Raw genomic sequence first — 23,542 nt, forward strand, 5'->3', positions numbered from 1 at the left:
GGACAGTCTTACTCTTTTACATGGCCGCAAGGGCATGTCCACAGTCCACCATTCCTCTGTATGCAGATGACAGCTCTCCACAACATGATATTCATACCAGGCACCGGGACCGGGCATTCGTACCACGTCTTATGAGAGGCCTGTCCTGCCAGGGGATGTCAACTTTTGCAATTATGTGTCTCTTGAGTTCATCAAGGTCTGCAGGATCACCTTTGAAAACCTTTGATTTCAGATAGCCTCACTAAAAGAAATCCAGAGGTGTAAGATCAGGATATCTTAAGGGCCATTCCACTTGGTGCTTCAAAGCCATCACACTGCCAAACAGTTCTGCAAGGCGTTCTGTCAATTACTGTAAAGTGGTGAAACTGTGATTTTCATGTTATTTTAATTGACTTTGCGCGACAGCATTTTTTACACGGCTCACTATAATAGCCACCGAGTCCTTATTAATGGTCACACGCCAGTGATTTTACGGTTGTGGGTGCACAAGATGTTGATTCAGCTATCAACTATAGCATTTTGACAAAATACTTCATACCTTTCAATCTAGTGACATTTTTCACACTGTACACTTTATTTTGATACACCCGGAATAATATGTTGCGAATAAATAAAACAAATCCGCAATGTCTTATCAATTATTAAATAATATTGCACGATAATACTGTGCGGACATTTCATGGCAGAAATTTGCATCCGCGAATCTGAGTAAAAATTGGTCTCATGTGAGGCTATTGCCTGTCTGCTTCTGTTCTCACAATTCGCTGAAAGTGAAAGTGATATAATGTCAAATTGTGCATATTGTAGAAATTTATGTCGTATCAATATTAATTATAACAGTGTAAGTGAAAACTACCGTTTTTCGTTCTTTGATAACTTGAATTATTTAAGGTATGTTTCCACACAAATTAATAACTTTATTATTTTAAACGCATCTTACCTCTTTTATATAGTTCCAACGCTGGTGTGTCCGTTTATGATGCAAACCTTCAAAGATTCAATTGTAGTGTGGGATGCACCGAGGGCAATTCATTTAGGAACCACGTCGTCAATCACATACACAATTGAGGACAGGACGATAACTCCATTAGCATACGGTGACGGTCAACTATTGTATAAGTTCGATGATACGGGGACAACGTCAGTTGTGAAGGCAACGACATTTACTGACAACGGCGATGTTGTTAGTTGTACTTTTACTGTGATCATACGTCCACTTAACAGGCCACAAGGTTTGAAAATGAGTGATTTCTTACAATCTACATAAATGAGTGATTTCTTTCCATTTACATAAGAATATTAAGGGCCAGGTGTGTTGTGATTTCTTCATTATTATTTCAAGATTTTCACATTAATTTCGCGCTACCGATGAAATTATCTCGGGAATCATACACATAATTATCATGACCATTTTGTCTTTCATTTTAATACCATGTTTTAGTTATAAAATACAATTTGCAGAGGATTGCAGATAAATATTTAATATTAATTATAAAAGTTAAGAGAAACAATACCTTTATTACATTATTTGTTAAAAGATTGTTTTAAAGCAGCATATAATTAGTTACCCTGATTCAGAATTGTCTAAATTGTATTTTTATTTTTCTAGTGGGTTGTGACTGTACTAACTTTCAAGATGATCTGGACATTGACATTGACTGCATATCAACAACAACATGTTCCGACATTATATTAAAAATTTTAAGTGAAGTAAGTACAATATTGCCTTTGCAGCAAGTAGAATCTTGGATAACTATCCATAATCCAGTTACTACTTCCGGTTACTACAACACGGAATAACGCAATTCTATCATGGTAACTTTATAACTCGGCCGAGATTCTACTTTGTGCATTGCCTTTACTGCTTCTATCATTTGTGTCTTCCCTATTGATAATGAGGACTTACGTTTGAGCTCCTTTGAATTTTTAACCATTTCTTCTTGAGAACTGTAGTTCCCAAAGAATATCTTTGCATGATTGAACCAGTTTACCAAATTACCATACAGGTAATTATAGTATATTGGGGTATTGCTTTTATCAAATGACCATGTTCAATCCAGCTGTCCAGAAAGTGCCCTCCGCTTGAGGCAATTAGTTGTCTGATGTTGACAGTTGGGAACAGGTGTCATCTTGAAAGCAAACTTTCTAGTTAATTACACCCCTTTCAGCTAAAACGTTGGTAAAAACTGCCAAATTGTTCAAGGAGTCTGTAGGGTAATGGGATTTTTAATTAGATGGTTGGAATTGCAAGGAAACAGTTCATGTGATTTTCATCGATTTTCCTCCATTTTACATACGCGACGGTAATTTTAATTGAACCGCCTATGTGACATCAAATTCAAATCAAATCAAATTGGCCTCGCCAAGGGGGAAATTCCCCCTAACCTTGGCCTTACTATGAAAATAATGCAAAATTACATTGATGTTTGCTCCCTCTTAAGATTCCACCCACCCCCCCCCCCAAAAAAAAGAAATCATGCTGCCGCCAATGATCATATTGATATCACGCTCACGCACAAAAAAAATCGTACCAAGTGTTTAAGAAGATAAGTTTACACGCGCCAAATGTAACATAACCATATCAACGGCTTGTTTATTTTTCAGAAAAATATCACAGACGAAAATGTGCAATTGGTGACAGAACTACTAAAGAACGTGACACAAAGGTCTACTTACATAACGGCGCTTGGGCTCAAGTATGTGTCTATAACTTTGCAGAATATAGCTGAGTTTGGTACCAACAATGTCCAGGTATGTAAAATCGCATTTAAGATATCGAACGTATGTTTTAAGTTATACAACTCAAATTACATCGCATAGTCTCATGCGAGGTGAGTCAGTGAAAGACGTATCACATATCCCCATATTGTCGGAACATCAAGTAATAAATCAACGAATTGAGCAATTGCAGTGTGAATTTCAAAAAGGGTTACCTGAATGGATGACTCCATTTGTAATCTACACCCCTGTGTTGCGATTAAGATCATGTCTTCCATAGGGGGGTTTATGGATTTCAACTAGAATAACCTATTTAAGGCAAGAAGATTGAACCCAAAAATTCACTGTTTTATCTAAGGTAAAACGGCAGTCCAAAGACAAGCACCTTGCTGAATTTGTTTCATATATATTGTGCATTATCTGTATACAAGAAATATTTTGCAATTTTGGTTAATTCTTAAAATCTAATATTATTATCTTAAATTATTATTTGCCTTAAATAATTTAATTTTCTTGGAATTTGGGTAATTATTTTTTATTCCTTTTTGTAGGTAACAATAGACTTCTGCCAAGTAGTCAATAACCTTTTAGACGTATCCGAACTAATATTCAGCTTTGTTCATCCAACGAACATATCCAATATATTAATATCATTGGAAACTCAACTGGATACTGTTGATGATGAAATATCTTTAACCATGGATGATATGATCGTGGTGAAATTTCGGATAAATGGTACAGACTTCGAAAACGGAGTATACTTCTCCTTGCCATCAGATGGTACTGATGAAATAAGTGATACTTTGTTGAACAAAAGACCCGTAAAAGAGGACGTTTTCAATGAAGAAACGGGGGAAAATTCCGAAGTAGCTATTTGGGTTCCAGCAGAGCTTGCATCCAATGCACATGAATACGGTAATGATATATCAATTTTCAATTTTTATTATTTTGCAACTTCATGTACAACTCTTTGACCTTAATCTGATAGCATTATAACGGATAACATGAACCTGCTTCAACATTGTAGATTATTGTACCTTCTGTAAATAACCACCCTCTTCTTATAAACTCATTCAAATGTTCTCTTGTAAGGATTCTGCCGTATTATTTTTTTAAATAATAATCACACTAATTAATTAGACTTATTATATTATAAAGATCACAAGAGAAAATGGTTGTAATGTATAATAAAACAGGATAATAGTGTATTAAATACATGCAACACATTAAAGTGATAGATGATATTCATTTTCTAATTATCATCAACTTGAGGGATCTAGAATGAGCGTTTATTGCGTTTCGACAGTATTTTTTGTGGAACATGAGAGCACATCAGACCTATCGAATTGCATTCTGAATACGAAGCATGTCTTTCTGATATCAAATAATTTTCATTTTTGAAAATCACAATATAATACAAATTTTATGACAAATTATAAAAATTTGATATTTTTCAAATTTTTGATATATAACAGTCCTCGAAGTAAATTATATAAATCTGATGATTTATACTTAAAGTGTATGTAGGTGGGATGAAAAGCCGACGGTCAATTGAAAATTTTGATCTTTCATATTGAAGATATGGATTTTTTTCCCAAAAAGACCTTTTTTTGTGTGTGTGTTTTTGGGAAAAATATCCATATATTCAATACGAAAGGTCAAATTTTTCAATTGATCGTCGGCTTTTCATCCCACCTACATACGCTTTTAAGTATAAATCATCAGATTTATAAAGTTTACTTCGAGTACTGTTAAATATCAAAAATATCAATTTTAATGATTTGCCATAAAATGTGTATTAAATTGCGAATTTCAAAAATCAAAATTATTTGATATCAGAAGGACATTCTTCGTATTTAGAATGCAATTCGATATGTCAGAAGTGCTCTAATGTCCCAAAATAAATACTGTCCAAACGTTCATACCCCAGCCCTTAACTACTTTTCCTAAAAGTTTCTACCATTGATTCACAATGCTACAATTTCAAATTCGACAGGGATTTTCATCATCTACTTGAATGACAAGTTATTCTCATCTCCCGTTACAACTGGAAACAGTCCACAGGAAAATAACCTCCTCTTTGTTGATGGTCTAATTATCTCTGCCACCCTCACGGGGTCACCACGTAGCACTCGACAACCAGTCATCGTATCCTTCCTTCCTATTGCAGTACGTACACATTTTTAAAACATCTTGGGAACTTCTGCCTTTCTTACAGTGCTTCTGAATGGTTAATTGCATAATATAATCATCTGAGTAACCAATCAAAATAGATCTTATATAGCCCACTTTGTAACCAATAAAAATAGTTCTTTGAGGCTGATAAATCGGCTGGTAGTGCCCATGGGGTTTCCAGTTGGTAACTAAATATGGGGACTGGTCTAGTTTTGGTCTGATTTTAACCGAAACTTTCCAAATTGACCACCTCAATTTAAAAATTTCGTTCTAATTCGTGAAAGATAGTCCCTTATCAGTGGACTTCGGGTATATATATAAATGCGCATTTATAAATGCGCACGTGACATCTACAAGTCGCCATACCGTGTTCAACGATGTAAGGTACCCGGATGTGCACAAATTCCACACGCAAAAGTATAGGCGGAAATGACAGGTTACAAGGAAAATTGGTTTTGCAAAATAGTGGCATTGATTGCAAAGGGCAAAATAATTTGACCCGAAACATAAACTCTTTATTTGGATTTTCCATTACGGAAAAAAAAGTTTATGACGGAAAAGCTAGATATAGCTGATTTAAAAAGTTATATTTCATTATTTCCGTGCTAAATGGGCGTGGCAATTGACCATATTGATGACGAAATGTGATTCTTACTGGCATTAAGGTCAGAACTGGGTAGCTGCCGATGATGTTATTTGATAATGTTTGCACGTAGGGAACTTAGGGGCTGTCATTTTCTTCGGAAGGAAGGGGTCATGGATTTATTTATTTGGGAGTCAAGATAAGTATCCCCCCCGTAGCGCCGCCAATGAACATAACTCTGACCATAATTTTAACTCTAATTATAACGTAAATTGAGGAAACTATAACTTTAGCCCTTTTCGGTATAATGACCCTCTCAAACTAATAGGCTAGATGTCCCCACCCGACCTCCTCAATTCTAACTTACTCATTCGCTCGCAAATGGACAAAAAACAAACTCAAAATGTGTTTTTAAGCACCTTTTTGTGTCCCCCATGCTAAATCGGTAATCTGTACACCCTTTGTCACCCTTTGACGTACAATTTAGAGTATTAACACGTATATGACTGTACATGATCTAATCATCCCGGCTGAAAGATGATGAGGAAGACTCGTATACTATACATCACGCTCATACGTTATATGACAATATGACGTACAATCACGTATGTGATACATGGTTTGAGGTTTATTCAGCTAGTAAGTTAGATCTCGTCATACACATTATTGTCATGGTATATTGTAATTGTATACGTCAATTTTGTTCAGTTTGATTCAACCGGCTTATAAAGTTTTACTTTACACGGATGCGGGAAAGTTAGCAAAAAAACAATTAATTTATGAGTGTAAAAGGGGGAGGGGTGGTTTTGAGGAAGGGGGGGACAAATAATATTTATAAAATTATAAATAAAGCGAGAAACCCTGTTCTACGGGCGAACGGACCTTTCAAGTAGGGTCAGTCGGTCGGTTGGTATTTTTTAAATTTTTTTAAATAACCCAAAAATCACAAAAATACAATTTGAGAAAATACAAAAAAATTGTCCTGAAATTTCCGAAATTTGGTGTCGGCATACATTTGTACAGGAAAAAATTGTTTTCCAATTTGTTCAAAATAGAACAGGTTTTTCGTTTTTCGTCGAATAAATAAATAAATAAATAAATAAATAAATAAATAAATAAATAAATAAATAAATAAATAAATAAATAAATAAATATAAATAAATAAATAAACATTAGTTATGTTTGTACATGGGGGGTGCTGTGCAGTAATCATGATCCTTTGATATCCATGATTTATCCTTGCAAATTTATAGCATCGAACCTCCAGCCAATGTTCCTTGCCAGTGCTAGCCACGAAACAAGGTCACAACTGTAGCCACTCCTTCAATGGTCGCCATTTCAGTGATTGACAGTGATGTAATGCAAATATGGCGCTAGCCATCTGGTCACGTGCGCATTTATAAATGCGCATTTATATATACAACCGAAGTCTACTGCTTATTGTAATTCAAAAACATTAATTTTGAATTTTAGCTCATCGGTAACAGTGACATAGTAGAGTGCGTATTTTGGGACTTCAAGCTTAGAGATGGTATAGGAGATTGGTCTTCTGAAGGCTGCGAATATGTTGGCATTCAAAATGGCCGTATGGTATGTCACTGCAATCATCTCACGAACTTTGCTGTCTTGCTGGTACGTGTGTTATTTTCATTTTAGTGTAATTCAGCATCCACACTCAAAAACGCCACCCCACCCCACACACACACACACCCCTACAAAACGCCACGGACTAGACATCTGGTTTGAGAGTGGTAAATGGCTAATTTGTGTGTGCCTTTGATTTAAAACAAAATGAACAAAAGAAAACTGAAACAAAAGAGCTGACAAATAAAAATAAAATGCAAGTTATGAAAAGTAAAGAGAAGTAAAAACTGAAATAAATATTGCTTTAAATAAAGCTTCATTGCAGAATCTGTGTAGTCTGTTGCGCTTGTTGGAATCTTTTTGCGCCTCGTGTTAGGCCAATTTGTCACTTTTAAAACTGGACCTTCGATGTGGTGTCAAAATGTGCAAGATGAGATAGTGCATCTATTACAAAAATTTATCCCAATATGGTTCAGTTTTGAAATTGTGATTATTTTTCCAAGTGTAAGGATACTTTCTTGGTGCAGTATATTTAAGCTTATATCTCTTACTTTTTCAACTTAGGCTATCAATCCCGTCATTCAGTTTGCTTTGGATATATTCAGTAAGATTGGTTGTGGCATCTCCATTGCAACTCTGTGTATAAGCTTACTCACCATATTTACTGTCAGGTATGTAGCACTAACCGGTCAAATTGTAACCTACAATCATGTTCCTGGAGCCACATCCATCCACCAGGGCCATGTGGGTAACCACTTTATAGATACATAAGGGACGAAATCAAAACTCGACCGGCGGAAGACCGCTGGTTCCGTCCGGTTCCGTCCGGTTGCTATTGTTCTAAACAATGGTAACCGGATGGAACCGGCGGTCAACCGCCGATCGAGTTTTCAATTCATCCCTAACCTCCTTGCTATAACCTGCTCACTATTACCACCACAATTTGCAAATTGTTGCTTTCTACTCTCTATCCCCCGCTCTCAAAATGTTCTCTTTTATTATGTTTTTTAATAAAATTTCGGATTTATGGGGGGTTTGAAATGTCCCGCAAACATGGGTCTCAGTCCGTGCATTAAACACATTGTAGTTGTACAGACAGAATCCATTTTTCCATCAACTAACATTGCTAGGTAATTATGCACACTTTTAAACTAGAAATAATAGGTTATTTTTTAGATGAGCAGATCCAATCACAATTACCAGGGATATTGCTAACGCCAATTCTGCCCGTGGAATATATAGAAGTTGTCATACATTTCAAGTCATTCTGGTGTACAGATATATGATAAAGCTATTTATGGAGATTTTGACAAGCTAATCATCATCTGGAGTAGGCCTACGTAGGGAATTGCGAGCTTTCTGCAGTCGAATAATATTGTTGAATTTCAAGGTTATTATTTCTATCTAACACCTTAGTAAGGACACTCCTTCAATAATGACATAATAATTATATTGTTTTGATTTTCAGAGAATTAAGGGTCCTGAAACCTTACATGATCCTGAGAAACCTCTGCATATCTCTACTGTGTCTGTACATCTTATTTCTGGTGGGAATTGAACAGACTAAGTCTGGTATTGGTTGTGTGGTGATTGCAGCGATGATACAGTACTTAATAGTCTCTTCATTTATGTGGGCAGTCGCAGAAGGAGTAAATATGTATTATATGCTGGTAATGGCGCGAGCGAGTCTAATACACAACTTTATGAAGAGAGCTCGTATTGTTTGCTGGGGTGAGTTATAGGAACTTAGTGCTATTAAGTTAAAATGTCTAAAATGTCTTCGAAAGTAGATAGGACTGTTTCATCATCACTCATCATCGTCGTCGCCATCATCATCATTATCATCATCATCGGCATCATCATTGTCGTCTTGTCGTCGTATTTGAAGCAGTATAATAATAATAGTAGTAGTATTGCAATAGCGTACATCATTATCATACTTTTTTCATCAAGGTTTACCAATGCTAATTGTGGGATACACGCAAGTCATTCTCTTTGTACTTGAAGGAAAAACACCGAATGATGATAGACTATAGTAAGTACTTTATCTTGAAACATCTGAAGTCCATTCAGTCAATAGATGTGGACGTGTTTTCATGGGTTAAGTAATACACGTTACAGAGGCAATATCTCTGGACGTCCCTCTAAACCATTATGGGAGAAAAAGAAAAAAGCAATAATTGCCCTGTGCTTCTTCCTTTTTAAAACGAAAACACCGTGTTTTGGGGCTAAATAGGGCAAAATTTAACATTTTTGGAGCGCTTAGCGCACACTGGCCCATTAAGTAGCAATAGAAACCTTTATTTTGGGCTAAAATAGTCTGAAATTTAAAAAATATGTCCCGATAAAGTCGACCCCCTTTTTGAATGATTCCGCCGCCACTGGGTTGAATGTAGGATATGTTTGTCTGAGGTTGCAGGGACAGGGGTTGGGAGTACTTGTATACATTGTATACGTAAAGTGTGTATCTTTTACTTAGGGATTCAATCATGTTACTTCGTGCGTAACCGTCGATCATCCTTGATGTTAAACCGTTGTTCATTACCGTTTAACAACGATGCATTAATTCGCTTCGTGAAGTAGACCGCCCAGATTGACCTTTATCATGTTCATTGTTTTTGACAATGTGTACAATATTTATGGAAAGTTGCCAAACGTATACCATTATTTTCTCATTTCAGTTGCTTCCTGGAATACGGTCCATCACTTATTGCCGGAGTAATCGTACCAGCAGCCATTGTCTTATTATTTAACTCATTTGTCTTTGTTATGGTGGTACGGAGACAATGCCAAAGATTAGAGAGCAGTTTGACGGCGGAAGAAACCACGATAAAACGCAGTCTTCGTTATGCCCGCGTCATGGGTCCTGTAAGCTACTTGCTGGGCTTGACTTGGGTGTTTGGATTTTTAGCCATCGGCAAAGCAGCTGTATTCTTCTCTTACGTGTTCTGTGCTTTCAATTCTTTCCTTGGTGTTTTCTTGTTCTTCTGGTTTGTCGTCAGAAATAAAGTAGCGCGGCGTGCATGGGGAAGAATTTTATGTGGACGCGTATATGTAAACAACTCACAACACGAAAGACCTTCTTATCCAACTTTATCTACAGATCAGAGTCAAAACGTGTTATCTTCTAGTCAGGGACCAATGCATTCGGAGTCTCATTTGTAATCGTTTTATCAGCATGCTTCGACTATATTTATAAATACGCACGTGAATCATGGGCACGACATACCAAGACCAGCAAGTGTGACCAAATCCACATGCATTGACCACTATACAGAAAAGGATAGGAACTTTGTAGATAAATATCATATTTTTTAATTTGATGATATGTGTAATAATTTTGCTACTCAATTGATAGTTAAAAGTATTAATTGAATAGCAAAATTATTACACATGGGGGGATTCCGAATTTGTAATAATGTTTCAAAAACAGCATTTTGAAAGTATTTAATTGAAAAGAAAAATATTCAACGACGGAAACGTTTACAATTTTGCTGCACAGTAGTCTCATGTTGTTGCGCCTTTGCATTCAAATGTATAGGAAGACCACCTGCTATGTAGAAGGTCAATTCGAGACTTACTTGTAGACAAAAAGTTGTTATGGCAGCGCGGAGGTGGTCAAGTGCGTATTTATAAAAACGTATTTATAAATATAGTCGAAGCATACTGCTTATACACAATTGCTTTGATTTAAGGTTAAACGTATATGTGATGTGACCAAGCAAAATCTGTCGGAACTCGGAAATAATAAATTTTCAGTTTCTTATAGGATAGTAACAAACATTTGCAAAGTTGCATTTTGCAGAAAACTCCATTGCAATTGAACAATCATTTCCAAAGATATGAGCAATTAAAGAGTTTCCAAAACAATAGAAAACAAAAAGAAATATTTCCTTTATTTGGCTATATCTCAAAATCAATATTTCCGAGTTCCGACTGATTTTGCTTGATCGCATCACATATGTAGTCGAGTCCACATACCAGAATTACTTTCAGATGGCACTCCATCTTCCGCAGAGTGATTCTAACTATGATCTTCATATTGGTTCTGATCTCAGCGTGATCTTGCTACGGCAACTTTGTTGACTAAGATTACAGAAATAGGGAAAATAGAAAGAGACTCCTGAAAGTTTGAATCTGCCCTCTTTCTTTATTACCTCTGATGTAAAATGACTCCTTCCATATTTCAAAGAAATATCCAGGTGACTCAATGCGAATGTGGTCCGAAACTTCACAGGCCCAGCTGATGAATCTTCTGGATTTTGGGTATCTATGTTCCTGGAATCGCATTTCTTACACTTGCCGATTAGTGTTTGTCTCATATCTCTGGTGTAAGGGTTAACATAAAGCATACACCATATCCGTTGGTATTGAAGGTCCTCCTTAATGCCATGGAGATTCCTTGAACATTATGGTAGCGCTACGTTTTATTTTGAAGAAAGTTTATCACTCTAGCTGAAGAAAGATGGATTGCAATTTGAAAAATCCGAGATAAGATACGAATACATAATATTTTTGTGTTTGGATCAAATATTTAATCTTCAGTCATTTTACCAGCATAGACAGTGCCGCCGACAAAGGGGGTAAGAGGGTTCGGGGTCCTAGGGGGCCGCCAAAAAATAAGTGATTTCAAATAACACCAATGTGTTATCAAGTTGAAGTTATCAAGCTTTATACTGAGAGCAAGAGGTGTGTCCTGAATGATGCTAAATGGGCAAAATGGTTTATAAGGCGTGTCTGTTGCCGCATTCATGGTATTTTTTAAATGTGCTTAAATACTGTTCTGGCATTAATTACTTTACAAAAACCTGACACGGATTACGTTTGTATTTAACAATGCATACACATAATTTGTGTTTTGTTTCTGGCTACCCTTTCGATTGTAATTAGGGGCTATCAATAAATGTATGATTTGACGCTATAGCTCGCATGCAAATTTATTCTACGCATATACCATTCTGTGCTTCTGTGTATTTTGTAAATAAATATTTGAATAATTATATTAAACTTTTGTAACAACATTAAATGTTTTGAATAAGTTCCACAAAAATACAGAGGTTTTGCCTGATTATGCTATTGTATCATAGTCCGCCGTTTTTAGGGCTTTTGTCTCGTTTCATGTTGCGATGTTTTCGAGTCTCCGTTGCGATATGTGCTTAAATTTCCATTTTGTATATTGTTGATGATATTTCCCATATTTTATATGCCTATTGATGGTGTCTGATCCTAAAAAAGTAACTTATTCACTATCCATCTGATATGAAGCAGCATTATATTAATAAAATTATTATTATATTGATGCAAATATAGATACATATTTATATAGATATGCATATGCCAAATTGACTCTGAAATATTGATATAAAATACGAATAAAATAATCATTGGTACTTTCTGTCATCTAGTTATTCATTTGTTGTCATCATATAAATAGACTAGACGAATATCTAATGTGCTACTATAGATCTTTTCCCTACTTTCCATCATGCACTATTCTAATTCAGTTGGTGCGTCTTGTCAAGAATACACGCAATTTGATTGGTTTTCACCCATCCATTATGACACGATAGTGGATAGTCATATAAGACAGCGAGCGCGCCGACACGCAACGATGGCACGCTTGTAGATACTGAATGAGAGCGCGAAAAGGCGTTCGCGTAATACACGTGCGCGAATTAAGAACGTGATTCGGCGGCTTAGATGTTCGTAACAGTTTCGTTCATTTTAAACAACGGGGATGTACTTACAAAAGTAACTTGATTTTTGTCTGGAAAATGCACTTTTTCTTATAAAAATTATACTGAATAAGAATGAGAATAAAAGATAGGATTGTGTCTTTTGCCTATCCAAAATCGTGTCATAATGGATGGGCTTGCCAATATTTTTTATCGTAGTTCCACTACTCAAAATACTACCGAATTTTCATTTATTTCACTTTTGTACCATATGTCACCAGTTTAGCTTCAATATGCCAAAATTTTTCTCGCACTTCGCGCGCATTTGTGCTATAAATTTCTTTTGTTTCCAAAAGTTGCTGGATTTGGTCTAAAAGAAATCTACGCCACTTCAGGCTTAGTCTTTCACAGGGCATTTATATAATTTATGTACACCAATGGCCATTACGATGGTGCAAAAAGTAGAAATTCGAAAAAAAAGTTAGGGCGTCCCATCCAAAATGTTGTGATTTCAGACATTATTCCAAATTAATACCCCAGGAAGTCGCTAAGCTCCGCTACCACCGGGGATCATTGAATCCACGCTCTCTATTATCAATTTATTGTTGGGAGGTTGTATATTTATTAAAGCCATAATGTGTGATTTCCATCAATTTGGAATTTTGTTATTCTTTACTCAAAATGCTTAAAATAATATTAGTAAATAGCTGTCAGGAAGGCCGATAGGAAGGGTTTCAGTAAAATAACTAGGTGAAATGAAAGAAACCCCACTGGTTATGTGGAGCTCTACGGGGGTACTTATAATTATCTGAATACGATATTACGGTGTCAAAATTGGTCTATTGACTGCGAATTGGCTGACTCCATTCAGGTGTAAGTTGTGTGAACATTACAAATAATTATGCCAAAAAATCAATATTTAAAAAAATTAACCAATTTCATATTATGAGATAATAAATACATTGTGGCTTTATTAAGTTAAAAACCGTGCGACGTTTTTTGGCACACTGCAGTCATGACTAATGCTCTGTCAAAAGTATAAAAATAACTCGGGGAAATCAAATCCACAATATATGTGACCTTGTTTCACGCTCAACTTGTACGTCTGAATAGAAAATTTAAGTTACTGACCCGTATCATCAAGTACAAGACTCAATGTAGGTTAGACAACTGTACTATAAATGAACAGTAACAATTTCAAATCAATGGCCCCGGTCACGTAAATGGCGTAATTAATTATATTTTTAATGTTGAATGAGAAAAATAGAATAGTACATATATTTGAAGATCTGTTTTACGGAAAACACGATTCCAATGATAAAAACGCCAGGGACGAAAGATGGAAGTACTTTCTTGTGCATGTTTGTTGTTTGTAATTGCAGGTGCTGTTTCACAAAATGGTACGTACTGAATTGAAATAAACGTTTACGTTAACATGGTTAAGCTTAAAAATGGAAATATTTATAGGAGCAGTAGTTGCATTATGCATAACCCGTAACAGCGATGCGTAATAATATATTAGCTTGAAATTACGGATAGGACCTATATCATGCGAAATAATAAAATTATGTGGTTTATATATATATAAGTTGAATTGGCTGCATAGTGCTTGTTCCTGAAACAGTATCAACAATTTTGAATTTGGATAAATTTCAGGGAATCTTGTCTGATACATTATTTAATCTTACCTTTTACTGCATAGAAATGTTTGACGTTTTTAAAAACACGTTTTACTATCCCTAAATGTTTTACATTTACGTGATTTCTTAATTATCATATTCTTCATTTTCAGTTGACCCGTGTTCACCAGGCCAAGGTAAGAAAGTGTTTTTGGCTGTTTCATTTCTCTCAAGTAGCTCTGTTTGTTGGACAGTCCAAAATAGTGTAGGTAATCATGGATAGTAGCAGTAGCTCATATTGGTGTCTATCCACCATCTAGACCCCAGATCATGGACGTGTCCCCCTTTCGGCAAAATAACCCATTTTTTGTTCTTTTCAGCCACTTTTTAACCTTGAATTTTGGCCGGGTGTCTTCCCCTCAACATTTCAAGTCGGATTGGCGCTAATGCCTGAGATGATATCCCATATCATACTTTGCCCCACAGAATGTTCAGTTCTCGGTTCCAAAAGTAAAATGTCTAGATTTTTAACAATACTTCTCAAAGCAACTGATGCATGCGCAGTCATTAACTTCGATCCATCAGAAATTGTACCATTTTGGCTCGATGATTCAGCTATTGTCAGACATTCAGATGTTGCTAACTTCATCTTGCTTCCTGTATTTCATTCAGATACCGAGCCGCCAACATGTCCGTCTATAGAAAACATCATAAGGAAAATACCGATGGGGACCGGAGGTACTACTGTCACATGGAGGGAACCGTTTCCAACAGACAATTGTGATACCATCACATTGATAGATAGGTCACACGAGCCTGGTATATTCTACAATACTGGTTCTTTTAGTGTTATGTATGTTTTTGAAGATGCATCAGGCAATCAGGCTACATGTAGTTTTACCATACTTATTACAGAAGGTAGGTCGAATTCTGGTAGTTCAAATTCCTCAATAAGTTCTATCTTTCGAAATTAAATGTTTTAGTGTGCACTTTCTCATTTTAAGTCAAATATTAATTTGTATTCGTGTTTTTTTGACATCTTGATCTGAAACAGGATGTTCTACTTTAAATCCATACATCCCCTGTGAAAGGCAGGGAGTGTGAATTTCAAATGGGGTTACCTGAATGGGTGGATCCATTTGAAATCTTCACCCTCTTAAATGGTAGATTACGGTCATGGATTTTTAACTCATGTTTCGTAACTCTATTGTTGCTCCCCAAAATGAAATGCGTACAGCTAGTGGGGTCGGATGCGATATCGCCATTTTTTTATCATATTATTTGAAAAACTTTTGAGGTGCGAACAAGTAATCCACTGTAAGTAGACTACAGCACGTTTCCTAAAAAATTGTGCAAGTGAAAAGCGCCCTCTTTGGTAATTAGAAAATACTGTAATGACATGATGCTTACACCAATGTTTAGTGCGCAGTCTTAGTTTGCAAATGTTGTTTGTTCTATTCAATTTGCTTGTTTTAATCTCGAGATATGTTTAGTTAACAACGAAGGGGGAAATCACAATTGTACCACTTTTACTAGGGAAGAGGGCTGTACATGTAAATCAATGATAGCATCATGTTTATCATGATCCAGCAAACACAAAAACGTTTTAAATAAGTTATATTTTGGCTTTGGGTTTAGGTAAAAACGTTTTAATAACATTAAAATGTCGGGTTATATAAAGGTCATGATAACGTTTTAAAACGTTTTGTATGAAAACACACTACAACAATATGTTTAAATGTTTGCAAAAAATGTTATTGTAAACTATTTTTGCAAACATTTTTGCCAAATATTGTGCCAATAGTTAAATAACATTTTGTTAAAATATTTGAACCCAGCAAACACAGAAATGTTCTTAAAATGTTTTTTTCAAAACCTTTTAATAACATTTAAATGTCGGGTTATGGTCAAGAAAACGTTTTTAAAACGTTATTGAAAATATTTTGGGCAAACATTTTTTTCAAAATATTTTTCAACCCCAAAATAACATTCTGTTTAGAATGTTTTGTATCAAGTTTTCAAGAATGTTTTTGGAATGTTATTAAAACGTTTTTATACCCTTTATATAACCCGACATTTAAACGTTTTCTGTAAAACATTTTTGTTTGCTGAGCAGTAGATTATCAAAAATGTTTTTTAAGGTTATGAAAACGTTTTATACTCTTAATATTTAATATACCCTTTATATAACCCGACATTTAAACGTTTTCTGACAACCTTTTATAACCTTTTGCGAATGATGTCAAAAACGTTTTGTGTTTGCTGTAGAGTTCCTTCGTGAAATAAAAATATATCGATTACACAAAAATACAAAACTGTTTGTACTGTTTTACCATGATACGGGTATAATGATTCTCTTTTTCCACTTGAAACAGATTAAAAGATAAATAAATATTTTTTCTGTAAAATTAAATTAAATTAAATCCCCTTTGTCACTCAAGACATGTTAAAAGACAAAGAAATATTGCACACTCTGATGTAAAATTAAAATCATGTCAACGAAATATTGCATATCGTATACATTTGAGCAATTGTTACAAAATCATTTCTAATCCTACAAATGAATATTATATTTATTAACTGCACTATGCAGGTATTTAAGAAATAAAGGGTAATGCATTATCCTTTACACGCAAATAATGTGTCCGAGACAGTAAAACGTAAATAATGGGTGAGGCGCAGCCGAACCCATTATTTAAATGTTTTTAATGCCAAGGACACATTATTTGCGTGTAAAGGATAATGCTGCACCCTTTATTTCTATTCTATTACCACAAAATAGTGCGATTTAAAGACAAAATATCACATTTTTGCCCAAATATTTCAAGTTGTTTACCTCAAGGTGGAGCGCCTACGCGTAGCCAAAGCGTAAGTGATAGCGAGTATTGCAGAACGCGCAACCAAGCGTATTGCTTTGCGTAATGACGCTAATATACTGCATCGCGCTTTGCTGTGCGCTGTGATGCGAGAAGAACATAATAAGTTCGTTGCCCTGGCCACTTTATTGCTAATTAATGGGCTTTCACGTGACGCGTTTCAACAAATCACAGTGCGCGATTTTGAATAATGGGTCGTGGGGGTAATAGAATTAGATATAACATTCAATTTTCTAGAAAGTGGCACAAAAGGGTTTTCATACATTTGTGTTTAGTGAAGAAGATCTCCGGATTACCGATACCAAAATGAATAAAACAAACGGTATTTAAAAGATAGGACTGCTCCCTTGACGTTGATATATGCATCATGTCACAACAGTATTTTCTAATTGCTAAAGATTGCGCTTTCCACTTGCACAATTTGAAACGGGCTTTTCAATTTGTAATTGCTTACCGTCTATTTTGAACGGGCTGTCAGCCTTGAAGTTTCGTCAGCTTCGTACGTCACATGTCGTGTGTCCTAATACCTTCTGCACGGCCTACAATAAACTAGCTTGTTTTTTACTTCTAACCACCAGAAATTTGTCGGCTTATTCGAGATTCCACATTCAATAATTCATTCGTTATTATTAAACATAATGCAAGCATCCCAATATTTAAAATAAATTTTTCTTTGTTTGGAGGAGGGTTAAGCTCAAACATAATTAATAATGGTAATAATTTAAACCTGTTACCTTTTATTGTTTTTGTTTTGCCTACAGGAGAACTTGTAACGACGCCTTCATCACCTATCGCCGGTGAGTTTTGTATACCAATATGAGTATTGTGGTGGGTTAATAAATATAACAAATATTAAATAAACAAATTCACTGTATTATGTAACAAGTGCCTTAAGAATATATAAAAAAAGACCGCCGTTTCAGCCAATTCGAATGCGGATGATTAATTTAGTCAACCAGTGTCTGTATAGTATATCCCATGTAGCAACATTTGACTAAACACCTCAAGTAAAGTTCACTTACATAAAACCACGTGCGGTATGTAAAATTCAGCCCAAAAGCAACAAGTCCGCAGTGCAGGCTTGTTCGGTCTGAAAGTAACCTGTCCATAATAGTAACTGTTTATATGTAACTTTGGTTTTGTAGTATCGGTGCTCGGGCTGTCTTGATGTCTAGTTATCAGTGGACAACATTACTAAAGTGGGCAAAATTGCAAAATCTTTCTGGTGACCCGCTTCCGCTTGAGAAGATTTTTCAATTTTAACGCTGAAATTATTCCGAAATTGTGGCCTAAAAAGATAAAATATCACAAATTTGACCAATTTTGTCCTGATATTTGGCGGTCGTTACGCCACCATTAGTTTAAGAATCACCATGCAAGGGCGGCGGAACCGGGGAGGGGGCAGGGGCCAGTGGCCCCTCCACTTCTTTGACTGGGGGCCCGGCCCCCCCCCCCCCACTTTTAATGTGCTGTGTGTAACATGTCTGGGTGAACATAAATAATCAAATCTCTATTCTAGACCTTAACATGCTTAAAGAAAGTGTAAAAATTATGCACAAAATGACTTCAATTGGACCTTCATTTTGCAAAATTTTCCAACTCCCCTGTATTAGGACACCCAACACTAAAAGCAATAATTTATACAATTATAGTGAAAACTTATCCACGAATGGCTTCAATTTGGGCCTTCATTTAACCCATTTTCGGATTTTTCAAACTAAAATTGTACACAATAATAGTGCCAGAATGGTCCACCAAATGGCTTAAATTGGGCCTTCATTTTGCAAAAGTTTCTCACTTCTGAGGGGGCACATGCCCCTCAGACACCCCCCCCCCTGGGTTCGCGGCCATTATTTCGATTTTTTACATCACCCTGACTGGCCCCCCCACACTTTCAAAATCGTTCCGCCGCCCCTGTCACCATGGCTGATAAGACAACCTGAAGGTCAAATATGAAGTGAAGATGTAACCATTGTTTAAAGCAGAGGTAGCGTAATTAATTGTTGATACTCGAATATGAATATTTTACCGTCGCGTTATCAATTCAAAGTCTCAAAGTTTGTTTTTTATACTTTTTACTTTTTCAGATAGAGCTACCATTCCTTCCACGACGTCTAGATCATCTTCTACAATTGCTAGTTCTCTGACGTTTTTGGTACTTGTTGCAACTGCTGTTGTTTTTGTACGAAATGCACTAGAGTAGCATAATGTGATATCTGAAATATTGTTTCTTTACATTATGGGCTTGTCAAGTCATGAACCATGAACCAATGCAGTAATTTTATGGATTTATAAACTTCTGGACACCCTGATTTTGGTGCACGAACTCCCAAAGCAGGAACCTAACTGTCTGATGTAAACTTTAACCATTATTATGATTTCAGAGTCTTACATACTACACCTACATAACCTATCTGTCCAACTATTTCACCACTTGGGTAGTGGAATCATTTGCATGCCCAGGAAAGTTATTCTGAAAACACAATAATAAAAACAATTGGACAGACGTATTTATTGGTCTCGCTGTGAATTAAAAATAGTTTGCTCGACTTCATCTGGCCCAATGTTTGAAAAAAATGACCTCAATCCATCCAATTTCAATTGTCAATATTACTGCAGATTAATAATCACTTAATTTTCCCCATATATGTGCATATTAATCAATTTTAGGACCACAATTGAGCAAAAGGTGATACAAGCAATTGGCATACACTCTTCTAGTGGGTCACATATTAGAAGAAATACGTTAGCCAACGTTAGCCCTTTCTACAATTCCAAAATTTCGAGGTCAAAGTTTATACAGGGGTCAAATTTTGTAAGAACTTATTCATCAGGTCTTCAGATTTCAGGAGGCCTGTCGAGTGCAGATCCGTCGTTCAATACGGAATAAATACTAACCTCATCGTGACATCATCCAAGCAGCAAAGTTCAGTTCCCATTGAAAAAGTGTTATCCGACGGATCTGCAATCGACCATTCTGTCAGATAGCACTGGATACTTATTATAAAGTCTGCACAAAAAATAACGCAGCTATTATAAATACGCCTATAATTGTTTCCACAATATTTCTACATAGAATGGAGGATGATTTATTTATGTGCATTTTGATACCCCATTTGTCAAATGTCGTTCAATATTAACAACACAGTAGTGCTTTTAAATAAAAATGCCCGAATTTAAAAGTTGCAGTTTACAGCGATCAATGGTTATTACGCAGGCATTGTGGGACCTAAAACCCTCCAATATCTTCGCCCTGACTTCAAATCAATACCAATAGCTGCAACTTTTAAATTCGGGTATTTTTCTTTAAAACACTGCTGTATTGTTAATATTGAACGAAATTAGGCAAATGGGGTATATAAATCATTCTTCTTTCTATGTTGAAATATTGTGAACACAAGAATAGGAATAATTATAAAATACCTATCCACAAAATCAACCGTATCTTAACGGTTGGACCAAAGGTTTGGAATGCATTGCCCAAAAATGTTAAAATGTCAGCAACCTTGGGTCATTTTAAAGTCCAACTTGAAATCTGTTTTTGATATTTGGAAGTAGAATTATGTTTATTCATTGATATGGTAATATTTATGTGTATACCTCTTTATTACATGCCTATGACATTTTTGTGGTGGGGTGTGCGGGTGGGAGTGTGAGGTGAGAAATCAAGTGTATTTTCTTTTTTAGGCTTGTGTATTGTATTTTTTCATTTTGTGTATCTGTGTTTATATAAAATTTTATTTAGGTTCTTGTTTCAGGGGGCACAACATTTTACAGGCTAGCTGCTTCTAGTTGTGTCTCCTCCATCGTTTTTTTTATCATGTTTTGTTATTTATATGTTTTAATTTTGACGGAAATAAATCTGATTGATTGAGTTCTGATGCTATAGGCGTATTTACATGTATAACAGTTGCGTTACTTTTTGTGCAGTCTTTAGGTCGGAGACATTATTTGTAATTACAGTGCACAAAATGTGTAAAACATATAGTACGTTACAACAACACTTCGGGTTAAAAAAACCTTCAACGGTTACAAAGTAACTGGCAATGATGGAAAGAAACATGACAACAAGACCATTTGGGCTTTTATTCCGATTTATGAGCACAGGAATATTTTGGAATTGTTTAAACAAAATTTGAGCAACTTTGAAGTTTGACCCCTGTATAAGCTTTGACCTTGGAATTATGGGATTGCACAAAATAATGGCTGACGTTGGCTAACGTAAGTAAGTGACCCACCAGGATGTTATGCACCAATTATTTTGGTTGCATCACCTTGGCCTCAATTGATTCGCTAATCTGCAGTACTATAACATGCACCCAATTAGAAGTGATGATGTAACAGGATTAACTTTTGAATATATCGCCCTGCACTACAACTTCGAGCAAGTTGCGCTCATCACATGTGATACATGTCTGCAATCATACATTGAATACAATACTGCTCTTTACAAAGAGCGTGTTGATAGTGAGCCAGATTATCCGGTATTTAGCATATATTAGCCCGATATTAGCGTATAAGTACTGCGAAATCTATTGTTATTGCAGTATAATCTGTCTGTATACAACCATTATAAACACGCTCAAAGATATTAATCTTACGGGTGCAGGTAATCAGCATTATATGGATATTCTATAGAAGTACTATCCAGGTCTTTATTCCTGTTCTTTGACATCTATGGTTCAATGCAGTTAGAGGTACCGCGTGAACGTACTAGTACAGTGCGATATATTCAAAAATTGTTTTTAAGTTCTCGCAATGCGGTTATGGTCATATCCCCGGTGGTCATCTTATGTACGATTTCTTGTGTTGTTCTAAATAGCCCCTACAAACGCCTTACGTAACTGATTTCATAAAATGATGATTTTCTTATTAGAGTTTGCTATTCAATACAAATAAAGGTGCAATACGAGGTATTTACTTGCTGTGATTCAAATTTATTTACTTAAGAGTAAAAGGGAACATACAGTATCTGTTGAATTCCATTATTATATAATTTACGTAAATTGTACCATTCAGTCTCAGAGCTTAATTCATAAGTCATATACTTTGATAAGCTTTAATCGGCGGGAAATATTAGGCTTTTACCACTATGACTACGCCGAAAAGTAGACCCACGTTAAGAGTGATAGTGTTGATCTGCCTGGTCTACAGCCTGTCTCAAAAAAATTATTGTGCAAGTAAAAAGCGCCCTCTTTGGCAATTAGGAAATACCGTTGTGAGATAATGCTTACATCAACGTCAAGGGCGTAGTCTTAGCTCTCAAATGAGCGAGGTGAAGTTGGCTCGAGATTAGAGATTAGACATTCGCAATTGAATAATTCTATATGTTGAGTAGAAAGTTTTTGAAATTCCTTATTTTTTTTATGAATTTCGACCTAAAAACAACTTATATGTATTATATAGTTCAAGTCTTCTACAGTTTGTTGACACTATTTTTGGACATTGGAAAATTTTTGCTAAAATATTCAAAATTTTGAATCTTCGTTATTTGGCCAAATTTCGACCTAAAATCAAACTCTTGTGTATAGTTTAAGTCTTCTACAATCTTATGACACCATTTTTGGACATCCGAAAATTTTGGCCAAAATACTCAAAATTTTGTATCTTCGTTATCTGGCCAAATTTTTTGAATGCCCCAAAATGGTGTAAAAATACTCGAGAACACTTGAACGATACATTAAAGTGGGTTTTAGGTCGAAATTCGCCCAAATAACGAAGTTCAAAAATTTTGAAATTTGTGGGCCAAAATTTTTGAAAGTCAAAAAACGGTCTCAAATGACTCCAGTACCCTCGATCGATGCAGAAAAACGATTAAAAGTGTAATATTCAACGTAATAACGAATGTCTAATCTCTAATCTCGAGCCAACTTCACCGTGCCCTCAAATGCCGTTTGTTCTGTTCAATTTACTTGCTTTAATCTCGAGATATGCTTACTTAACAACGAAAGGGTGAAATCACAATTGTGCCACTTTTACTAGGAAAGAGGGCTGTACATGTAAATCAACGATAGCATCAAGTTTATCAAGAGTTCCTTCGTGAAATCAAAAGAATGCATCAACTACACAACAATACAAAATAGTTTTTTACTGTTTTTAGTGTTTTATCATGATACAGGTATAACGATTCTCTTTTTCCGCTTACGACAAATTAAAAGATAAATATTTAACGTTCTGCTGTAAAATTAAATACATGGCCATGTCAATGATTTTATCATAGTAAATACTGTTCTCTTTGTCACTCATGACATGTTAAAAGACAAACAAATATTGCACACTTATAGGTTAATGAACTTAGACAAGTTCATGAAA

At 35.5% G+C, this 23,542-nt stretch overlaps 2 protein-coding genes across 2 annotated transcripts in view; both read left to right on the forward strand.

The window, feature by feature from the left end:
- Positions 1-11,353, forward strand: part of LOC140150428 (uncharacterized) — a 76,664-nt gene extending 65,311 nt beyond the window's left edge. Inside the window, exons 39-48 of the mRNA XM_072172439.1 lie at positions 954-1,232; positions 1,610-1,710; positions 2,605-2,751; positions 3,270-3,633; positions 4,715-4,887; positions 6,950-7,108; positions 7,625-7,731; positions 8,529-8,791; positions 9,014-9,095; positions 9,742-11,353. Coding sequence (XP_072028540.1) covers positions 954-1,232; positions 1,610-1,710; positions 2,605-2,751; positions 3,270-3,633; positions 4,715-4,887; positions 6,950-7,108; positions 7,625-7,731; positions 8,529-8,791; positions 9,014-9,095; positions 9,742-10,225 — 2,159 coding nt within the window. The 3' untranslated portion in view covers positions 10,226-11,353. The remainder of the gene's footprint in view (positions 1-953; positions 1,233-1,609; positions 1,711-2,604; positions 2,752-3,269; positions 3,634-4,714; positions 4,888-6,949; positions 7,109-7,624; positions 7,732-8,528; positions 8,792-9,013; positions 9,096-9,741) is intronic.
- A 2,575-nt stretch (positions 11,354-13,928) lies between these two features.
- Positions 13,929-22,493, forward strand: LOC140151540 (hyalin-like). The gene is made up of 5 exons (XM_072173915.1): positions 13,929-14,135; positions 14,528-14,551; positions 15,027-15,272; positions 17,992-18,027; positions 19,318-22,493. The coding sequence occupies exons 1-5, from the start codon at positions 14,075-14,077 to the stop codon at positions 19,431-19,433; spliced, it is 483 nt and encodes a 160-aa protein (XP_072030016.1). The 5' UTR covers positions 13,929-14,074; the 3' UTR covers positions 19,434-22,493.
- Positions 22,494-23,542: the final 1,049 nt, after the last annotated feature.

This window comes from Amphiura filiformis, chromosome 4 (assembly GCF_039555335.1).
Source record: "Amphiura filiformis chromosome 4, Afil_fr2py, whole genome shotgun sequence".
In the NCBI taxonomy this organism is placed as follows: Eukaryota; Metazoa; Echinodermata; class Ophiuroidea; order Amphilepidida; family Amphiuridae; genus Amphiura; species Amphiura filiformis.

Bases quoted from the DNA above. Each gene is read 5' to 3' on its own strand.
- LOC140151540 (XM_072173915.1), top strand. From the start codon at position 14,075: ATGGAAGTACTTTCTTGTGCATGTTTGTTGTTTGTAATTGCAGGTGCT. The intron at 14,552-15,026 runs GTAAGAAAGTGT...TATTTCATTCAG, and splicing joins CCCGTGTTCACCAGGCCAAG to ATACCGAGCCGCCAACATGT. The intron at 18,028-19,317 runs GTGAGTTTTGTA...TTACTTTTTCAG, and splicing joins GCCTTCATCACCTATCGCCG to ATAGAGCTACCATTCCTTCC.